This window comes from Diorhabda carinulata, chromosome 1 (assembly GCF_026250575.1).
Source record: "Diorhabda carinulata isolate Delta chromosome 1, icDioCari1.1, whole genome shotgun sequence".
Taxonomy (NCBI): domain Eukaryota; kingdom Metazoa; phylum Arthropoda; class Insecta; order Coleoptera; family Chrysomelidae; genus Diorhabda; species Diorhabda carinulata.
In genome coordinates, this window is record NC_079460.1 from 38461753 (window position 1) to 38485423 (window position 23671).

Sequence of the window (23671 nt, forward strand, 5' to 3'; positions counted from 1 at the left end):
ATTTAGATTTGTCATTTGGAATAATTAGTGTCAATAGCTGAGTTTATTCATTAGGAACGATCCTATTTTGTTATATTAAAGAATAAGAAATTATTGATTTTTTCTGTAATTGGTTGAATTTGTGACCAATCAGAATTTTTTTAGTATTATTCGAAAAGATGGCTGCGTTGCCGTCTCCTACACAGGTAGGTGTAATTTTTAACAATGTATGTGTATAGTGTGTAAATTATTTATTGGAATTACGCTACAAATATAGAAAACTAGTGTCTATTAACTCATTATGATTTAAATAGTATTTTGAAGTCTAGTAAGAATATTGATGACTATGTCTTATAGTGGGCGGTATGAAACTAACAAAATTTTTCAAACTTTAAATAAGTAGCATAGAGTTTCGTAGCTTTATTGTATTTTTATTACAAATTCTCGTAATGTACGTATGGGTAATAAATATAAAATTCTGTCACACCCTTGACATACGATAAAACAGATAGGTACTTCAAAATATCAATAACAATAGTACAAATACATTATCGGTTTTCAAATATTTACAATATTACCATTGATCGTGATTAGAACATGTTAAATATTCAATATTTGTGTGCGTAAATTAATAAACTTCTAAATGAAGGAGACATGGGTATGTAATTATTGATTATTTTTAATATATAAATCAATCATTAATACTATTACTTCACGAGTTTCATATAAAATTACCATTTAATAGATTTAATTCGAACAATTGATTGCCTAAACAAGTATACATTTATATACTTTCTCAGAACCAATATGTGATTTAGTAATTAACCAGTTTTTATTTATGTAATAACTATTACTTTTTCAAATATCTGGGATTAACAAATGGATCTATTAAGGATTTTAAAATAGATATGATTTATTTTCTAGAAATTGTTTATGCTTCCAAATAAATTTTAAATGATCATAATATTACTAGTGTGATAAGGAGAAAATCTGAGATTTACTCTTCAAATAACTTAAATTTAAAAAAACTGAATGCAGTCAAACCTAAACTACATTAAATGTAAAGTGATTGCTTTAGTATTTGTATTAGAACAATATAATCTACAAAAATTACATTTATTCATTCATATCAATCTGTAGTTATGAGATATGGCTCAGTCAAAAGGTACTGTGGCAAACATAATCATCCATTAAATGAACAAATTTAGTTAGTTGTCTCACAAAATTATGTATTGCTTGCAGGTAGCAGGAAATAATAGTGCCATATATGAAGCTTATTATAATGTGGTAAGTTTAATTTAGTTTAATATACCATTTTCTTAATTTATTGATTACTTTTCCAGTCTTTAGGGGCTTAATTAATAGCAGGATGGATATTGAGTTTATAAAATATTTGTGTAATATCTAAAATGAGCATTATAGATGTTGATTTAATTTTCAATTTAAAGGTTGATCCAAAAGGCTATGGAACCGTTGGTGGTATGGAAGCTGCTCGTTTCCTCAAGAAGTCTGGATTAAGTGATGTTATTCTTTCTAAAATATGGGACATGTCAGATCCTGGCGGGAGAGGTTGCTTGGATAAAACAGGAATATTCATTGCTTTGAAATTAGTTGCTTTGGTTCAAAATGGACATGATTTGAATATATCCAATATTAATATGGATATTCCACCTCCTAAAATGGTAAGGTATCATTCATTTAAGTCATTATATGGGTATTTTTATTAAAATGTATCCACTTCTTTGCACCTGGGATATGACATAAAAACCTTTGTCACATGCACTTGTTATAATAATGACACATACCTTTTACAAACTCAATTTTCAAAGCATTTTTCAAATTATAAGTAAATAGGAACCATTCGCTATAAGGTTGATATTTTTTCCTTTATTCTGTTATTATATTACAAATAATATATTTTTCATGTAAAAATTTTATCAAACTAAATATTTGTACATGTTTTACTTCTCTCTAAAAAGTTGAATTGTGAAAATGAATATATTTGTCAACTTTTATATCCACCAAGAGATCTATTTATTTACTATCAATTTCAATAAAAATTTTCTTTCAGGGAGATGTTCCCTTACCTAAACCTTCTAAACCTCCACCTCCAAGAAGCTCTTTAATCACATCCAACATACAAACATCTGTAGACTGGACTATAAAACCTTCAGAAAGAGATAAATATGATAAGCTATTCGATTCATTGCAACCCGCAAACGGACTAATCCCTGGAAATAAGGTAAATAAGATGAACATGTCCTATGGAAATTTGTTAACAAATTAAAATTTTCAGGTCAAAAATCTCTTAATGGAGTCAAAACTACCATTTTTAACTTTAGGAAAAATTTGGGATCTAGCTGATCAAGATAAAGATGGTATGCTAAATAGGCATGAATTTGTAGTGGTGAGTAAACTGTTTCAAATGTTCCTGTCAAATATATTAACTCTATCACTTTACTAGAAAAATATCATGATCTATTTCACTCCTATTTCACTTGCTTAAGAATACCTATGTTTTTAGGCCATGCATTTAGTTTACAAAGCTCTTGATAGGTATGCTATTCCTACCACTTTACCTCCCGAACTATTGGAACAAGTATCTGCAAAAACAAGCACTTTGGCTAAAAATAAAGAAGCTGTTAAAACTGATCTTCCGCCTTTGACAATACCAACATCAATATCTCCCATACCAACCAAAACAGTTTCTCATATGGCACCTATACCACCACTTCTGAATTGGGTAGTATCCAATGAAGAAAAAGAGAAATCAGATGCTCTTTTTATGAAAAGTGATATTGACAAGGACGGTTTTGTGAATGGACATGAAATTAAAGATATATTTTTGCAGTCTGGAGTACCACAACCAATTTTAGCTCATATCTGGTAAGTATTTCATCCATATCTAATTCCACAAAACTTACAATATAAATATTACAATATTTATACATATTATACAATATTACAAAATAACAATATAAATTTTTACATGAACTCTTCCAAAAAATGATAATGAAGATATCTCATATATGAGATTGTTTCAGTCATCAGTGATTAATACTAAAGACTTAAATTATATTACAAAATTATTCATTTTAAATACCAAAATGTGTAATTAATTCCTTTAATTTTGGCAATATCCAATTGTAGGGCCCTTTGTGATATTAAACAAATTGGTAAACTAAACGATGAACAATTTGCATTGGCTATGTGGCTGATTGCTAGATGCTTAAAAGGCATTGAACCTCCTGTCACTTTAACAGCTGAAATGGTACCTCCCAGTTTTCGTAATAGCAAACCAATAGATGGCCTTGTGGTAAATATTTTTGATGCTAAGTTTATTTATTTATCTAAAGCTAATAAATATACATCATGTTTTTTCATTACCTATGTTTATCTTGTAGGAAAATAATAATACTAGGTACTCAAATCCAGAATTAGACATGATTACCAAAGATATAGAAGAACTATCTAGAGAAAAATTACTATTAGAGACAGATATTACACAGAAAGAGGCTGACCTAAAAATTAAGAGTGGAGAAATAAAGAGTCTTCAAAGTGAATTAGATACTTTGGCGGCTACTTTGAAACAATTAGAAAATCAGAAAGGAGAAGCACAAAAACGACTTAACGATTTGAAAGCACAGGTACTAATGATGTACATTTCATTTTAAGTAGTCTTTTGCTTTGCTAATGTTTCTGTTGTTATATCTCTATTGTTTTTGAACATAGTTGATTTGTGATTTGCTTTTGGTATTGTTCATAATTATCATTTAGTTCGATTCTAATTATTCATTTCAACTAGATATTAATGTGATATTTCTTCTAATTTACAATTAATATTAAAATGGATCTTTTCAATTAATGTATTCTTGCATTATTTGTGTATACTTTGATTTCATTTAATAAAAGATATAAATTCATTCCCATTAAAGTTAGGTGAATCTAATACTATATATCAATCCTGTCCAGCAAGATGCATTCTGGGTCCTCCAACTACATTGACTATTATCCATTATCTTTTTTTAAACACTTTTTTAATAAAAACAAAGATTTTTGTTTAATGACATGTTGAAGTAAAGAAAAGCTGAATACTGAAATATGCTTATTACATTTTTAATGCCAAAATGTTTAGATCTTTTCTTATCTGATTTATTTCAATTCATATCATCACCATAGATAGAATAATTTTTCGTGGGCTTTCTTGTTACATTTTTAGCTCAAAGTGAAACTTGGTGCATTGCTCAAGATATATGTTATTTGATATCACTAAAGCGACTATAGTATCACACTAACAAATATATTTGGGTTCAAACTTGTCACAACTTAACACATGAGGTTATAACAAGTCATATAAATGCATTGTAACATATAGAAATTCAATAACTGTATTTAAAACTGTATAGTTAAAACTGACAATCATAATTTAATTTCCCTAAAAATATTTATTGGAGCACTGTTATTAGTTGTATATTAATATCTGGTGAGGTAGGATGAAACTAGTTGATATGAAAATATAGAATCATGCCAAACATTCTAGATTTGGGGAATGTACATGGTGTAATATATGAATAACAATGAAGACGTTTGAAAGCAAAGTTTTGTTTTTTCTTGTTTTAATGGTAAACAACCCATTCTGTATATATTGGTATTATAAGTTTTTTTGTCTTATTAGAAAAGGGAAATTTCAATCTGAATGGTGGATTGTCAACATGATTTTAATAGTTTATTTTGAAATGTATATTAATAAATTATACTACTAAAAATTATGAACAAAAAGAATTTCTACAATATTTTGAAGTGGACTCCTGTAAATTTCCAGTAACTAATTGATTGTAATACGTTAATGGTTTTGGGCAAAACCAGCTCATTTTTCAATATTTATATATATTCTATTTAGAATTGTAGCCGCTCAGATTGGGCTATTTTGATCCCGCATTTTTGTGGTTTTTATCACTACTTAATTACAGCTTAACACATATTTTTGATGCATTGACTATTGTTCTCCAATTCTTTCTGTTATGCATCTGTTTGTTCCAGTCACGTACTCCTAGACTTTGAATATCTTGTACAATATGATCTTCTCATCTATTTTTTTGGTCTTTCTGGCAATCTTTGTTTGGTCTCGGTCTCCAATCTGTAATTTTCCTTGTTCCCTGTTGTTTATCAATTCTTTTGATGTGTTCGTACCATTGTATTCTTTTTGCTTTAATTGTGTTTACTATATCCTCATTTTCTAAAATATATTCTTAATTTCATAGTGCGTAAGTTCTCTATACTAATTATTTTCAACTTTTACTGGTCCATGAATTTTCCTAATAATTCTCCTCTCATATATCTTTAGTTGTTCTTTGTCCATATTTGTTAGTCTCATAGTTGCCATGGCATATGTAACTATTGGTTTTATCGCAGTCTCGTAGACTCTTAATTTGGTTGCTCCGCTTATTCTCATGCTCTGCATTATGATTTTGTACTTATTGGATGCCCTATATCCTGCATGAATTCTTTGCCTTGTCTCATTCTTTGTGCTTTTGCAGTCGTTCCAAAGTATTTAAAGGTGCCGGCTACTTCGAAGATAGTCACCTGTCTTTACTGTTTCTTGTATCTTATTTTCAATCATCTTACCTGCCTCTCTTACAATTTAGTCTTATATGTCCTTAAGACTTTTTCATTCCCTTACTATTAGAGTTATATCATCAGCATATGTTATTATTTTGATTTATTAATGATACAAATTGAAATATTATCTTACAAACTGTAAAAATTAGCATTGTGTATGACCTTCAATAATTTTTTGAGCAAAAACAAAGCATTATCATCCTGTTTCATCTGTTTTTGTATGCAAAGTTATGAATTTATTAAAATATTTAATAATTTCTTATTGATTGGACCATTGGTATTGCTCCTTAGAATGGCTAATGCCTGTAAATCACGCTTGAATAAAACATTTCTACTGCACCATTACTAAAAAATAGTTAAGAAAGATCCACCAAAAATATTGTAGTTGGTAATTTCGCTAGAGTTTTATCAAAATTTTTGACAGAAGTTTGTCATTCAACATTCTCTAATAATTGAAAAGTAATTTAATTCATTTGTAAATAACATTGCCGCATAGTAGATTAATAACAATAAATTGTATATAGAATATATATATATGTATATACGTTTGAATTGCAAGGATAGAGGTGTTGTTTACCATTGAATATTTTTTGCACAATTTTAGTTAGAATGGCATGTTGCATTGATTTTTTTGCTAGAAATCACAGGTGGATGGGGAAATAGAAAGCGTTAATAAAGAGTTTGAAGATCAGTCAGCAAAGGTATGTGGTTTAAATTTTTTTCTGGACATTTGCATGCTTTTTGGCTTTATAACTTTGGTTCCCATTTTGAAGATAAATGTCATGCAAAATGAATGAATTTAATATTTCTCATTACCATTGTAATAATGTTAATGGAGAGATGTGTATTGGCAGCTCTATTGCTTTGTCATTTTAAGTGTTTAGTGTATTACTGTTAAATATAATAAACACAGAACTATATTTATTTACAAATAGTAATTGCTTTAAATTTGTTGCTAAAGTGATGATCCATTTTATTCATTTTAATCATTGCCGAGAACTATAATCAACCCAGTGAATTATTTCTCAGATTATCATACCTTATGTGTCATTTTTCCTTATTATTATCCAAACTTATTGTACATAATTTTTAGGAGATTAACAACATGCTATGAAAAAGATGCAGTGAAATAGTATTATATATAAGTTTATTAAAATAATCCAAAATACATTTCAAATGAACATTATTTTTTATTAATGGTAACGTTATTAATACACAATAAATTTATGTTCATTACATAATTATTATTATTAGTTACATTACAATTGTTAAACTTCATGCCAGGGATAACTTTGTCAGTCATCTGAGTCTGATTGAAAATCATGGGACTTGGACCGGCACTAGAGCTAGTACAAGGTTTTTCATTATAATTAGAGCTAGTATAATGTTTGTTAATTTCGTTTGAAAACTGATTTCCTGTTTTTATTTTATTGGTTTTGTTGTCATCTATATAACCTTTGGCAACTTTGGTTGATTTCCATCCCCCTAACTGCTTTACTGCTGTAATGTCACCTCCTGCGCTAACGCAAATGGTAACATAGCAAAGATAATTTGTTAATGCCTACTCTTTGAATAGTACATTTGCCATTTTGATAATTTAAAAAAAATTATAGGCATTTAGCATGAGATGGGCGAAGATTTATATACTTTTTGCAAATATCGTAAAATTCACCTGATACAGTAAATGATCTAGGAATTTTTGTTTTTGTAAAAGGTGGTATTTTCATAGAATATAATTTATTAGATCGGCACGCTCCCATTAGCCCCAGGATTAAGGTTACCTAAAAATAATTTGATTAAATTGGAAAGTTCTAAGCTGAAAATTACGTTATTGTAAGAATACCTTTGTCATTAGATAGGTATGATCTAGCGCTTCTTTAATAAATTTACTGACTTCTTCGGGCGTAAAAGTTTTAGATTTTTTAGGTTGATGGTCCTCGGAATGACGTTTTAAAAATGCCTGTAACTTCATGTAAGTGTCTAGGTGGATACTATGGTAAATATTCAATGTACAAAATACACTAGGATAACATTTTCAGAAAAAGATATTTTTTGTGCCAGTTGCCAATCCATAAAACTTTTGTACACCATATTTACCTTTTGACTTAGGTAGGAGATTTTCTGTAGCGCTAGCCGCTAATTTTAAAATGTCTGGCGGTGTACAAGACATATCTTCTAAATCTGATTCTCTGAGGTAATTTTTTTCTGAAAGCTAAGCTTTTTCAATGCATTATCCTGAGGCATGTCCTAGGTTTGGACATTATTTAGATATTTCTCCCTAACATTCTAAGTGATGTTTTTTCTGTCACCCTTTCCAGTACTATGATGGGATGTGGGAGATTTAGAATCGCTTCTAGAGCGGCTGATTTCATGGTCCCAGTTCCACATTATGCAGCCCAGTCTCTGTACTTTCGAGAGATTGCTCCTCGTGGTATTCAGACTAGTTCTAGTACCCCAAACCACTGCCCCATATATGATGATTTGCCTAATCACAGAAGTAATTTGATATCATTCATTTAGGTCATAATTTTTTTTTCTTATTACTATCCAAACTTATTGTACATAATTTTTAGAAGATTAACAATGTGCTATGAAAAAGATGCAGTGAAAATTTATTTTGTAAACCTGTCGATTTTGTAAAGCGTTGAAAACTGATTTCAATGTAAAGATTTTTGAAGCGATTATGTCTTATTATTTAATTATTTGTCATTTGAAATCAGTTTTCAACGCTTTCATTCGAATCGTGCTATATAACATTAGTTTTTCTCAATATATTTGGTAAGTAAAAATGGGAAAAATCACGAAAAATATGTTGTTTTATCTATTCAAGACATTTTTTTGTAAAAAACTATAAAAGATTGTGAAAGTCATCATATATTATTTTAGGTTGATCTTGGAATAGCTTTTAACCGAGTTGACTTGACGAAAAATTATTTCAGTAGGCCGTTTAATTTCCTAAAAAATATCTATTCCTCGTTACTATACAATAATTTTTTGAAATACATTGAAATTTCAAAAAAAAAAAATTCCTTGTAATTTATGGGAAATTGAAAATCGCGATGCGGTACCTCTAAAATATTGATATTAAGAACTTCAGCAGATTTTGTTTTCTTCATCTGGAAAGATATTTTAGTAGTAGTAAAAAAATTGAATCTTCCAATATTCAAATGTGTTCAAGGTTTATTGTTATCAAAATAGATGATATATTTATTGTACATAACTGATTTCGTTATAGGTTGACAAGTTAAGAGTTCAAGCTGCAGAACAAGCAGAAATGGTGAAAACTCAGGAAACTGAATTGAATAGTAAAAAAGAACAATTAGAAGGACTTCGTGCAGAAGAAGAACGTTTAGAAAAACAAAAGGCAGAAAGTATAAATAAATTGAAAACTCTTTCTCTGAGTTTACAAGATACACAATTGAGTATCAGTCAGGTAAGAATATTTTCCATTATCTTCTCCAACACAGTTAATATTTATGTTAATTTCTTATTATTATTAAAAATATACCAAATGAACTTGGAGATATTAACGGTGGCTTATAGCTCTAATTATGATGTAGACTAGTACAAAAATAAAAAAAGTATGTCTAGGTTAGTTCAAATAGGGACATTAATTCGAGAAACTTGATTTGTTTAAAGATCACTTCTATAGAGTGAGAATATTGTATTTTAAAATGGTTTTTAAAGTATATTGTAACATTTTATTCTATTTAGGCAAAAGCTTTGATAACACAACTACAAGAACAAACACGACAAATGAATGATGCTATTTCAGCATGTGATTCCACAATTGAGACAAATGATATTTCCCAAATACCCGACGGTCTACTTAAAATCAAACCTGAATTTAGGAATTCTGAATATAAGAAGATTTTGGATGAAGAAACAAAGACTCAGGTAAAATTTTCACTTTACATGTATTTAGATGAATGCCTAACAAATTAGATATTTTTAATTCTATTTCTATTGAAAATTTCATATTACCATTCTTTGAAAAGATCCAAAAAATGAAAACTAAAATATTTTCAATCAAGATTTAATATAAAGCCCAGTTATTAATAGTTTCTTATGTTTTTCAATTTTTGTTAGAATGGATTTGATATTGACCCATTCAGTAACCAAAATGGTCATTCTTCTGTTGGATTTGATGTAGATCCTTTTCAAAACGGTAAGCTCTGTCTACTGACATTAATAATACATATTTAGAATAACTTTACATTGCAGATCCTTTCAAGAAGCAGGATGCTTTTTCCAACGATCAGTTCTCTGTTAAATTTTCGGAAACGAACGTAAGTAGATGATACTATTTGAAATGAAACCTGGCATTACCATAATTTATTTTTAGAATACGTTCTCCTCGGATCCTTTTGGAGGTTCATTTTCGACAAATAGTGGACAAGATGATCCCTTTAATGCATTTGATAATCCTCAAAATAAATCTGCAACCACAGAGGTATGTATGTATGTAGATATTGGGGTATCTTAAACACTGAGACCCAAAGGATCTATCTATCTCATCCCCTGTAGATTGTCCCAATAATTGGTTTTGCTTTTATCTACCTTCTTTTCCATGCTTTTTATATTGTTTTGTAGCTGATACCACAAAAAGGTTCAGGTCCCATGAAGGGCTTGTCTGTCCCCGCTTTAGTGAGCTTATCAGCTATTTTATTTCCGTTCACTCTAGTGTATCCCATAATCTATAGTAGGGTAACTTTATTTTTTGCCTAGCTCGTTTAAATTGCGTAGGCAATCCCAAACGAGTTTGGATTTCATGATATTGGAGCTCAAAGCTTTAATGACTGGTTGGCTATTGGACAGGATGATGATCTCCTGTTTGCAATACTTCCTCTCTAGATTGAACTGAATACATTTTTCAGTTGCATAAATTTCTGCTTGAAAAATGCGTGGTGTTCACCATGCTTTCAGAATTTTTGGTTCTGAGCCTGTACACTTAATGGCATTTCTGTTCATTTCTTCTATGGTGTTTTGATCCCACTAACTTCTACAGCTTAGTACTGAGGTAATTTTTTTCTTAAAGCTAAACTTTTTCAATGCATCATCCTGAGGCATGTTCTAGGTTTGGTTATTATATAGGTTTAGGTTATTTAGGGGAGGTGGGAGATTTATAATCACTTCTAGAGCAGCTGTTGGGCATGATTTCATGGTCCCAGCTCCACATTATGCAGGCCAGTCTTCGTACCTTTGAGAGATTGTTCCTCGTAGTACTCAGACTAGTTCTAGTACCCCAAACCACTGCCCCATATTTGATGATTTGCCTAACCACAGAGGTAATTTGATATCATTAATTTAGGTCATAAATTGTTCCATTCATTTTATAACTTCATATATTTATAGCATTCGTATGTAAGCCATAATTACAATTTTATTTTAGGCTGATAAAGATCCATTTGGTTGTGATCCTTTTGCAATATTGCATGCACCAACAAGAGATGGTTCGGCTCCACCCCGACCCAGCAGTCCTAGTCCCGCTTTACCTCCTAAGAAGAGTAAAAACCCTCCGCCGCGACCTGCTCCGCCTAGGCCACAACCACCAAACTTGAAAAAATCTCAACAAGCTGACGCCTTTGGTAGTGATCCTTTCGGAAACAGAGGTGGATTTGCTGATTTTTCGGATTTTGATGCTAAGGTATGCCTTAAGAGCATATAATGTACATTTTAATTGTTATTTGTTGTTCAGTGTAAATGAAGGTGATTCATATTTTGCATAAAGTACTCGTATAATTCAAATCCAAAACTGATGCTTTGTTTGTATTTTGCCATTCTAATTTAAAAACCTTCAAGAATATAACCTGACCAGCTATTTAGTTAACATATTACTTTAGACTTTTGTGATGCGGATTTGAAAAAATTAGTAATTTGAAGAGCAATGTAAACAAAAATATTAAGTTAGTTTGTGGTAGAAAACGACTTGTAACTAACTTTGAAATGCTTCATGCATTTAGATAAATGTTAACAAAAACTCTGCTCACAGAATTTATTATCAATTATTATTTATATTCGTATTAAGAGTAACAAAAGGCAGATAATATTTCAATGTGCTATACTGCTTAAGCTCGTAGAGTTAACATACTTTAGGTAACATTTGAATTATCTTTAGAGGTTCTCTTAAAATCATGAATATTGAAAAGTAACTTATTATCAAATTAATAGAGGGTGAAAAGAATATAACACGTGATCAAGTTTAGTAGTTTTAGAAGTTCTCTTCTTTTTTCTTTTCCATTAGTCTAAGCTTAAACAGGTTTTTAAGTTTCATACTTTTTGATGTTCTGGTATTTTAAGAAATTCACAAAATATTTAATCTGTACAAAACAAAAAGTTTGAAAACATTGTTTATCGACGTTAATAATTTTTAGCAAGTAGACATAATAGGACACTAGAGATTTTTTGAGTAACTTTTTAACAACTGATGTAATATTTGTAACTACTGAAATAAAATGTTTTTGTTTTGTATAGACTCAATATTTGCTGAGATGATTGAAAATACACAAAAAATATATAAAAATGCTAACATACAAAGTAATTCATTACGTTAATAATCATGAAAGAGTAGAAGAGAAATAGAAACATGGATATGAACATAGTTTTAATGTATATACCAATGTATAAGTTATCAAAAAAAATTAATATCAATTTAATATAACAGGGAATAAACTAAAATGTCATTTTCGTTAGTTGATCTTTGAATCATAGTTAATTATATAATAAAAAATGAGTACCTGTGTATTATAATATTTCTGAAAAAAAAGACCGTAACTTTCTATGGAGAAAATTGTTATTTATTTATTTTCAATTATCTATTTAATCAAAATTAATTGTTGTAGTGCCTGCACCGCTGTCCTTTGGTACATTATACCCAGTTACAATTCCCATCAATCCAAACCCATCCATTTCTAAGCCACTTACTTTGTGGCTTTTCCAGTAACTTCATGGTATGCTTTCATTTTATTCTAACATTTTTTATTGGCCCTGCGTTTATTATTTTTTTTTTTTTAATACAAAAAATTGCTATGAACATGAATAGTCTTTAATATTATTCTTAATACTTGATTTAAAAGCCTAAAATAGTGTACAAAACAAAACAGTGATAGAAAAGCAAATTGCTTATCTGTTATATTTTTTAACATTTTCACAACTGTCTTCAAATTGATTTGATTTATGTTCCTAGTAAAGATATACGAAATATTTTATTGTTTTCTGTCAATTTTATTGAGTGTTTAATGGCTCTATAATAAAATGACTTATCCATGTAGTCAAGTGTCACTTCATTTTGGGTTTAACAAGAATACATATATCAGTCAAAATGTGAAACAAATTATTTAATGTTGCATTGATGCTTAGATCATTTACAACTGCTGTTAACATCATACAAAAATGAACTTTATATTAAGTTCTTGTTTAATTTTAAACTGTCAAATTTTACCATAATTTATTAGAACCCAAATGTTGGCAAGTTTGTTATTGTTATAATGAGTTTAGTATCAAAGCTAATCAATAATAAAATAAGTAAACAGCACCGTAATGAGTGATTCACAATATTTATTTAACAAAATGCATTTTAAAACACAATCCAAAATGTATAGAATTTTTCTCCACAATAGTACTGATGCTTTTCAAATTCTTTTCCAGTCCACCAAATGGTGTCATTCCTAATTACTTCTCAACTATTTGAATTTGATAATTTAGTATACAAAATGTATTTTAGTTTGATGCAACATTAAAGCACAGGATAAAATATATAAAAAATTCATATTTTCAGTTTATCATTTTATATGCTTGCATTTTTAGCAATCCAGCACATGCATGATGTTATGGATGTAGTAGCAAGTATTAACTAAAATTTCAGGTGCCGTTAAACACAGGGTCCCCACTAACAATTCTTAACTAACAATTTCAGCCTTAATAATCTTCATGTATCCTCTTCAGTTTAATGATAAGCCGATTGCAAAGGTCCAAGCACAGTCTTCTAGTGTTCTCGATTTTACCGATGACCCATTTCAAAATTATCGGTACGAGGATCCATGTAACATTACATTCGATGACGAGCAGCCAGCCCCTGTTAAGAAGATCGAAGAGAAAGAAAAATTCGACCCTTTTGGCCTGGATGGTCGTCAATCAGTACCTTTACCTAGTAGCGATCCATTTGTTGATTCTAGTGGTAGAGCTTCTGCGCCCACCATTACTGAAACGTTTAGTGAGGACCAACAGTTAGCGTGGGCTGCTAGAGAAAGTATTAAATTAGAAGAAGATAGACGAAAAAGGCAATTGCAGGAGCAGGCTGATCTAGAATTAGCCATAAGTTTAAGTAAAGCCGAGAGCAAACAGGTATAGCTTTGACCTGATTAATAATATTATCAATCACACAAACAAAAGCTTGACGTAGATGTAATTTTTTATTTTGTGTTTTGTTTGCACTGCAGGATAATGTAATCGTCGATATTTTGAAAGAGCTTATAACAAGTAATACCAATCAATACTGAATAAACTTAACTTCAGTTCAGAAATAAGACTGCACCAAAAACTTGTCAATTCTTTTGAGAAGATGATTTATAACAAAATTACCCATAATTAAGATGAAGATCGTTAATAAAGAACTGTCAATTATCAGATACATATATTATTGCAAATTACAAATTTATATTATTTTTATCTTGAACCCTTAACTTAATTTTTCATTTTACTCACGACGACAACGAAAATTAAATTTCATACAATAATGAAATATCTTTACTATTTTTATATTGTTGGTAGGACTTGTCTTTGGCAGCTCAAGTTTTTTATTCATAAGATATATCACAATGAAATTTTGCAGAAAAACATACCTGATTCAAATGATTCTAAATCCATCTAAAATCAAAACTCATTTTGACTGAAAGAATAATATTGTAATAATTAACAACAATTGAAAGTATACATTAGTTGTTCACTAATGAACCATTGAGCTGCAAAAACTTCACATCCTAGATGTAACAAAATAATGTAGATATCCATTTGTCTACCTTTCAAAAATTAAATTTATTCTACCATTGGTTCGCCTGAAAGATCTATACATATGAATTATTGAAGGAATGCCAAAGCAATGAAATGGCTTTGTATATTCGTTCATAGTTTAATAATACTGAACCAATTTAAAGTTTGGCATTCTTAAGTAGTTTTGAAGATTTGGTTAGGAAAGTAACTAGATTATTAGTATATAATAAGAAACGAGGAGCTCTCCCATGGGAAACCCCCAGAAATATATAGTATTGTCCCTGTGATGGTGATGTTCTAAGGATGATTTATTCTTTTTTATATAATACCGGGTTATCCACTTTTTTATTAAAATATCCTGTAGTGTGAAACAGTAGTGTGTAATTGATTTCATCAAAAGTTTTATCTACATATCAGTTTATTTTATTTTTATGAAAGTTACCTGTTAATACTTTACTTTAAGCAATACTCCATGAATAAAACAATTTTTTAGTTTTCCTTATTTGTTTAGGAAGAAATCTGTAAAATGTGTCATAAGTCCTAAGCCAGAAATTGTCCTTTCTAGGGAACAAAAAAAATTGATTTACTTGCACAATACTTTTTTATAATAATTTTTGAATGAGATTCCATTTAACTGATTTGTACTAAATTTCAATACATTCTTGTTCCCTTCAAAGTATAAGTTTCATACTTTCAATCATCAGATTCCTTGGTTCAAATATTTTGTCATTTCATGTAGTCGATATCCTAAATTCAGGTGTTCAACGAGAATTCTAAAAATCTAAGATTCCTTTAAAAACACTGAACGATTCTCAAATTTTTCTGGAATTCCATGCATTTTTTTTTAAATTTCTATCCATTTTGTACTTTCTCTCAACATATTCTATCACTTATCAAATATTGCATATTGCAGTCTCCGAGTGTGCATGAAAATTTTTACTACTGTAGTTACCATCGTAATACATGCAGTCACTGAAAAATTGTATTGTACTATTTAAGGTCCTGGGATACCAGATGAAACTGTCAAATATTGTTCCAGCATTTATTTAATTTCTGCTTAAACTGTATCAATGCAAAATATTTAGTAATCAGTTTAGAGAATAGGAATCTATTTAATTTATTGTATTTATTTTTCTTTTCTATTCAAAGATATATAGATTTTTCATGATTATGATATATTTAAGGGATGTGTTCAATCAGAACTTTATTGTATTTAGTTTTATCTTCTATTTGAATATAAAATATTTATGTTTTATACTGCTAACTTATGTCTAAAAGACATATTCAATCGAAACATTTTGAAAGCTGTTTTCAATTAATATTTTTACAAATTAGTGTTGGCGATACACTGCTTAATAAGTTTCTGCTAATCTAAATTTACTCAAAATATTAAGTTTAAGCAATTATTTTGGTGGATACATCAATCAAACAGTTTCTTAATTTACAATTTCTTTTGTTTTGTCAATCTTCTGTTCCTTCTAATATTTAATGAAGAGGAAATTTGGCAATGAACAGTTAGTGTCACAGTATGCTATACTTATTATTGCACCTCAGATATTAAGATGGTTCCTTCAAATCAAAGGATAGGTCGAAGTTTTGGTTTGAAGGTTACTACTCACTAAAGAAATTTAATTCTGTTAACACTTTCTCAAACAGACATAAGACTTTCGTACACAGTGAATTATTGAATCGTAAGGTATTATTTCTAATTTTAATCAGTTAATAGTATTTAGATTTTTCAATTTTGTTATGTTTTGATTGAACATTATCTTATTTGTGCTTTATGTTTTCGCTACAATCGAAAAGTGATTTATTAAATAAAATCACCTATGCAAATAATCATAGTCATTATTTGGTAGATATTTAAATAGACAAATGTTGATTAGTACCTTGTTCATTTCTTGTAACATATTAGTTATGTAAATATTTTGTAAACTTGAATATATCTGTTATGTTTTGTCTTATACTCATTTGTTACTTCAAAGCAAAATCTTCCAATTTATAATGTACCTACTTGTTGTTAAATAAAGTTACATATAAACATGAAATCCATGACAAATATATACCCGTATCATGGCACATTCAAAAAATGACAGTAAGGATAACAAATTATTTGAAATTCGTTTTGCCAATGGAAATTTTGGTATTTGTTTGTGCATGTGAACAATTTTTTTTAAATTTTTAGTTTTGAGCATACTATACAACCATTCTATAAGTAGACAAATCTTACCTACAATTTCATTTATCATTTAATTATCCCTAGTTGTAGAACTAGAACCTAAGAAAAGTATCGAGTGCTTCCATTGATAATTATGGAACGGATTCTTCGTGCTCGATGCTTGCTAGAATTCATAAGGAGATTATAGTCTAGAGAAAATAATAAGGTGATATGATTTTACGGTTGCAAATGGACCTAGTGAAATCTAGAATTCAAGAATGGATAAAAAAAGCTGAGATTAATGGCTTACATATGCATCAAATGAACAGCGCTGTGGGAAAGGAATAAAAAAATGATTGAAACAATCTGAGAACAACTTTAGGATATAATTTATTTACGCTTCATTAATTGAATCGTCAATGTCGGTGAAATCGTTTGAATTGTCGAATTCCCTTGCTTCTGGTGTGCTTAAAGAATGCCTGGTCTTATATATACTGTTAAATTTAGTCGTTCCTCGTTGTCGATCTTGACCTTCTAAACGTCTCACTTCTTTTTTACTGCTTTCAGATAATTCTACAGATTCTTTATATGGTTGATTTTTCGTCTTGATGGCCATTTGTCGCGTATTAGTTTTACTTTCTTGAATTTCTTCATCAACTTTTTCTGTTTCACTTGTAGGGGGCTTTTTAGTTGATCTAACGACTTTTCCATCGGATGGTCTCCTTGAAATCAAAGTTCTTTTAAAACTACCCTTTATTGTTGTAACATCCAGACCTTCATTACTTGACTGATCTGATTTAATAGGAGAATCCTGCTCGCCTTCATTTTCTTGTTCGTTCGAATTATCAACTTCTTTGATTGTCGGTTTGGAAGACATTGCTTTGTAAGAATATTTTTCAGCTACATTTTTCGGTACTGGAAGATTTATTTTTGGGGCTATTCTTGGTCGATCGAATATAGTACCACTATTAGGTTTAATAATTGTTTTAGATTCGTCAAGAGGGATTTCAGAAGTACCACTTTTTTTATTTGTTTTCTGATTTATCTCTTCTAAATCAACATCTTCATACTCGTAAGCTGGCCGCCTGTTGGGATTACGGTTTCTAGGTGAACCATTTGCAGGCTTCTTATCATAATCTTCATATTCTTCGTCAACTATAGGCCGTCTATTGGTTTTTCCAGAAGTTTGGGATACCCTAGATGGTTTCCTTTTAGTGAAATATCGAGTATTTCCAGACATCGCACTCCCTCTGTTAATTTTTCTTCTGTCTGAAATATACAACAAGAACTGAATTTAGAAACTATGTTATTTATCTATCAACTCATTGTTTTTCGTATAACTTCATTTAAAATATTTATTTATTCTACACATGTTATTGTAGTAGATGGAATTTGATAAAAAGCTTTTGTTTTTGAAAACTGTTACGTTACCTGAATCTTCCTCATCCACGTAATCATCATATTCTTCATCCTCGTATCTATCTCTTCTACCTTTGTACCTTCTAATTGGTCTGTCATATGGCCTTCTTCTTCTACCTTCATTTCTTCTATAGAACCGGTCATCATAATATTCATAGTCGTCGTCATCGTAGAGAGGTCTAGGCCTTGGTCTTTTTCTTATATACCTGTAATGTTGCATTGATCAAATTTTAAGCTTGAGTTTCGTTATAAAATGCCAAATACTCGATCACTCAGTATAGGGAAGCTAGTAAATAAAAGAATATAATCAATTCCTTGTAGATAAGTATCGTGAAATGCCAGGTTTAGGATCTAAATGTTATTTGTAGATTTATGGATAAATTTTTTAAATTACCTAGGAGGTTCATCATAATCTTCATAATAATCATAATAAGGCCTAACACGCATTGGCGGTCGGACTCGTCTTCTTGGTTCCAATGGAATTTCCACTACAGCTGGTTGTGGTGGAAGATTTGAAGGTACTTCAACTGCTACATTATCAGACTGCGTAACTGGAGTTGGTATTTGTTGAGCAGGTGTTTCTACTGGAACTGATGCAGGATTTACTAACACAGGAATACGTCGTTGTGGTACTCTTCGAATGGAAGAACCTTGTGGTGTATATACAGGCGGGGATTGAGTATAAAAAGTATAGACAATCGGTGGAGGGGTAGTACTTTTTGCTTTGTAGAGCTCATCGTTCCTAATTATTAAAATATGTCATAAATATTTTCAACAGAGTCAACATTAACTTGAGATGTTTTAAATAAATTTTGAGTTTAATTTGCAGTTAATACAAATACATTTTGAATAATCATATTCTTACCTATTCCAAAATTTCTTGGAATTTTCACAGTCTACGTTGGAGACGAAATTACAGTTAAATAAAGTTTGATCAAAAGCTGTATAATTGGCACATAGGAAATCATATCTTACTCCAAATAAACAATGGTGGTAAACCTACAAACGAAAAATAAGAATTTTACTAGTAACGTAGAAATATATCCATAAACAGGTTCTGGTATTAACTAGTTGATCTAGATTTTAATTTATTGTGTTGTATTTTCTTCTAGACTTCCTCTTATGTAATAATATTTAACGATGAAAAATAATGGTAACTGCTATTTGGAAATCGAGCTGCCACTTTATCCTTAGAATTAATGGAAACATAGAGAAAAAAAAGAGCTGGAAGAAAGGTTTATATGTTCTATTATACTTTCTAAAAATTATGTGTTACAAATTTCTTCAAATAAAACAACAACAAAATTGAAAATGTTTCAAATTTATTTACAATTCGAGTTAAATGAAGAATTTTATTAAAGTTACATTCACTTTAAATACATTTTCAGAAAGCAGTCGTAAATAAGAAAAAACTAAATTACATCTTCACATTGTGGAACACTTTCATGTATAATTACATTCTATTACAGCCAACAATAATAATAAACACAAAAGTCAAGTCATATTTTAAAGAGTTTGTTGGTGGAGTGTAGTCTCAACTGCAAATGATACGATACCCTTCTAACTATGGATTCAAAATAAATATGTTTCGACATTCAGTAGAATGAATTGGCATTAAATAATTTGGCCAAATGATGCAAAACAAGAAATAATCATTTTTGTTCAGTTCACACTCAAAATGGGTATAGGAAACATTTTTTCAATTCAAGTGAGTATTGAAATGAGCGGAACTGATCCTAAAAGGTAAGTATTTTCCCATTTTCACAATAAACAGTGTGTTCATAATGATATTTCGAGAACCATTAATTCGATTGCGCTAACTTACGTTTTATACGCGGCATATAGTGTTACATTTTTGTTAAATAGAAGTTTGAAAATAATTAATATTTCCAAACAAATAACACAAACTTTAGTTTTTCACTATAGAAAAGACATCAGAAACAAGCAGAGAAATTCGTGCCGTTTACGGTGAGGATGCTGTAAAGCTGAGCATTCACGTTCAGATTTGTAATTCGAAGTTAAACCGATATGGGACCGTGAATGGGCTCGTTATAAGTTTAGTTGGCGGAGTCAGTACATTTAGAAGAACGATACGAAGGTCCGCTGGTCACCTAGTGGGTGGTCGGATCAAAGTCGTCATAGTCAGTGCTTGATCTTCGAACAATTTCGATTTCTTGTCTTTACATTTTTCGACTTGTACATAATCGTCAATACAAACTATGACTGAAGTTGGATCGCTAGTAAAATAGCAAGTTTGAGCATCAGTGGATTCGACTATCCAACTAGTAGTCTTGATTACAAATCGGAACGTGAATTTAAAATTTCCGTGGTGTAAATTTGGTTATGAAAGATTTGCCTCGCTGTGACCGGTCTATCACAATGGAAGCAGATAAAATTGATGTAAGTTTAGAATTATTGAAAAAAGGAGGATACATACATATTTAGGTGTCGGACGGATATCAAAATGTGTGGTACTTTCCTAAAATGCAATGAATTGAACGCATTCGTCAAGAGACTAATGAATGGCGATGGAAATAGAATGTGGTAAGGTGGTGAGACGGTCGATTCAGTATTACAATTAACTGAATTGTAGGACTTTCAAAAAAACGCCTGACGTTGGTCAATAGAACAGCTAGCAGCATATATGCTAGAAATTCAACACGTTCGGGAGTAGACACCATGCTAAGGAGCGATTTTGATTTGTGCTAGGTAGCGTAAGTGAAAAGGGGACGAAAACTGAGACAAAGACGGCCCAAAAATTTATGAAATAAACTGTGTTCTATTATTAAACCGTTGAGTTGAAAACTTTTCATTTATGAAGATGAGGAAAATGAATAGGAGCTCCATCAATTATTCTCTATCATTTTGATTTAAATTTTAAATTTCCATTTCTATATATAAAAAAGTTGGTACTTGATGGATACACCTCATAATTCTTTAAAAGAAACTATACAAAATACTACCACTTTATAATCTAACACTTGTTAAGTTTAATAAAAGCAAATAAAATAGCCTCTATATTAAATTACACATGCCAGAAATTAACAATTGACAGAGAACAAAAAAGCACCAGTAGCGCTACGTCCGCTGAATGCAACCAATGTCAGACCCTACACATAACTCACCAAAAATTGCCTATACTTGGTCAATGTCAGACCCTACACATAACTCACCAAAAATCGCCTGTACTTGGTTAGGGTTGAGATGTTTGAATGCAACCACCATGGTGGTAAGACGGAAGAACTATCGTTGTAGGAAATAGTGTCCCAGAAATATGGATAAAATAAATGAATTGTCTCAATAAGAGCTGTTGTGCGCCAAATTCAAATGAACTATCAACGTTTAATATAAGTAAATATAATATTGTCCAAAGAAAGAGAATAAACAATTATTATTGTTAAAGAGAAGGAGAACGATTGCTCCGTGCTAAAGCATTAGCCCGCCTACCCCTGAAGATTTGTACAAATCGTGATTCATTTTTATATGCGAACTAATCTCACTTATATTAAACGTTGATAGATCAGTTCAAATTGGCTCTCAACAGCCCGCTTTCATTGAGTCAACTCGCCCCACTTATTTTTTCAATATTTCTGGGACATTATTTCCTACACAGGTCGTTCTCCTTCTTTCTAACTCTCAGGGTCTGAGTATAATTTCTTTCGTTGTTTTCCAAATATTTTGATGGAAAAAATTGAAATAGAGGAGAAATCATATTCAAAGTATTTGCTACCAAACTATTGAAATTCTACACCAATGAAACTAGAGAACTTATCGAATAAGGGCGAAAACTAAAGATATGGTTTTTTATTTAATAAAAATAAATACTTTTTGACTCTATATATTTGAGGATAACTATCGTTGATGCAACTAATCAAGTTATACTTTTTTTCAGTTTGGTATTAGCAATTGAATTTTGCTCTCTATAGTGTTTAGTTATCACTCTAAAGCGCACTTGGAATTGGAAAAAGTGCCATTCGTCTAGCATCACACTATAGATTAAACTACACGAAAAATAAAAGCATTCATTCAATCGAAAATAAAACTATGATAACAAAGATGTTACAGACTTTCTAATTTCACAAATTTGAAAGATGAAATAAGCAATTACTTTCATACACTTCCAGCTTTTCTCAATAATTCTCTGTACTAAACCAACCTAAAAGTCATGGGATGATTTCGATGTTCACTAAACAATAAATCTCCCTAACTATTAATAATTATAAATTAAATTGATTTCCGCATGACTTTTGAGCATCGTTCAATATCGTGTATAATAACTGTAAGTATTTTGACTTTGTTTAGGTCTATAGTCGTCTACGACACTGTAAAAGCCTCTAAAATTTGCTGCCGTTTGTACTGGTGGTTCTCTAACTCTCTCCTCTAACGATACTTGTCTATTTTCATATCTTAGAGGCCTAGTTTTAAGTAAATAGTTGGTAGTTGCAGTAGAAGCCGTTTGCTCGGGCGAAAATTTGTTACTTTTTTGGTAATTATTGTAAGAATAATCGTTAGAAACTCCAAATCCTGTTGGATAACTACGAACTGGAAGATTTGGTAATGTAGGATTAAGAGCATCGTTAAGTGTAACATCATAATCTTCAACGTTAATATCAAAAGGATTTTTATATGATGGTTTAGCAGGTTGGTGCGTTCTTACATCCGTATTATCTTTGTACATATAATTTTCAATTACATAATGTTTCTTTTCAGGTGCTTTCGTTGTTATCATAGGCTTAAAATCTTTTTCATATTCGGTATCCGTAACTACATCTAACTGTGTACTTGATTCTAGAAATTGTGTTATAGCTCGAGAGCCCGCTGGTCGATTACTTTTAACAGCGTTTTGGTTTCCTCCTCTATTCGGTACGAAAGGTCTTTTGACTAATCTTATTATTACGGGCTCTTCTAATTCAGATTCATCATTTACAAGTGGAGTTTGTGTGGTAGTAGTTGTGGTTGTAGATGTAGTAGTAGAAGATGTTGTGTTATCTTCGTTCTTATGTTTTTCATTTTCTTTTTTAGTGGATAAATATGACTCTTTCTGTGCGGTATCTTTTTCCTTGCTTGTTGAATCCTCATCGTAATAATCGTAATAATAATAATCGTCCGATACTTTCTCATCATCCTTTATATTTAGTCCTCTAGGTTTATTATCTGAAAATTTTTGCTTTTGTTCCATTTTGTTATTTGATTTTATGTTGTCTTCGTAACTATCGTAATCATCTTCAATTTTATGAACTACTCCTGTTGTCGTTACTGGTTTGTAAGCGTATTTATTCGCTTCATTTTTTGGTACAGGAAGCTTGATTTTCGGTGCTATACGAGGTCTATCGTAAATTGTACCGCTGATTGGTTTTATAACTGTTTGTGTTTCTGATTTCTGACGCTTGGGATCCTCGTCTTCATTACCATTTTCTGCTGGTCGTTTACGGGAACTAGATTTTTTATTTTTATTAGTTGGTTTTCTACGTCTACCTAAAATTAGTAAATACATTTTAGTGTTATTGG

At 30.4% G+C, this 23671-nt stretch overlaps 2 protein-coding genes across 9 annotated transcripts in view; one reads left to right on the forward strand and one right to left on the reverse strand.

Moving 5' to 3' along the window:
• Positions 1 to 127: 127 nt before the first annotated feature.
• Positions 128 to 19475, forward strand: LOC130898411 (epidermal growth factor receptor substrate 15-like 1). 7 transcript variants are annotated; one of them, XM_057807695.1, is made up of 17 exons: positions 128 to 185; positions 1222 to 1266; positions 1428 to 1661; positions 2051 to 2221; positions 2276 to 2386; positions 2504 to 2865; positions 3130 to 3295; positions 3384 to 3626; positions 6237 to 6299; positions 8834 to 9031; positions 9313 to 9495; positions 9688 to 9766; positions 9823 to 9887; positions 9944 to 10051; positions 10991 to 11245; positions 13543 to 13941; positions 19276 to 19475. In XM_057807695.1, the coding sequence occupies exons 1-17, from the start codon at positions 159 to 161 to the stop codon at positions 19312 to 19314; spliced, it is 2748 nt and encodes a 915-aa protein (XP_057663678.1). In that variant the 5' UTR covers positions 128 to 158; the 3' UTR covers positions 19315 to 19475. The 7 variants fall into 7 exon arrangements, with proteins under 7 accessions (XP_057663678.1, XP_057663695.1, XP_057663723.1 ...); XM_057807704.1 differs by having other exon boundaries at positions 184 to 637; XM_057807712.1 differs by lacking the exon at positions 6237 to 6299.
• LOC130898439 (uncharacterized protein DDB_G0283697) overlaps positions 17116 to 23671 on the reverse strand; it is a 39690-nt gene continuing 33134 nt past the window's right edge. The window contains exons 5-8 of one of the 2 annotated variants that reach the window (XM_057807769.1): positions 19029 to 19162; positions 18558 to 18905; positions 18176 to 18369; positions 17116 to 18013 (exon numbers count right to left, since the gene is read on the reverse strand). In XM_057807769.1, the coding sequence (XP_057663752.1) occupies positions 17139 to 18013; positions 18176 to 18369; positions 18558 to 18905; positions 19029 to 19162 (1551 nt within the window). In that variant the 3' untranslated portion in view covers positions 17116 to 17138. Of the gene's footprint in view, positions 18014 to 18175; positions 18370 to 18557; positions 18906 to 19028; positions 19163 to 20333; positions 23639 to 23671 lie in introns of those variants that run through there. The other variant, XM_057807761.1, reaches the window with a different exon arrangement.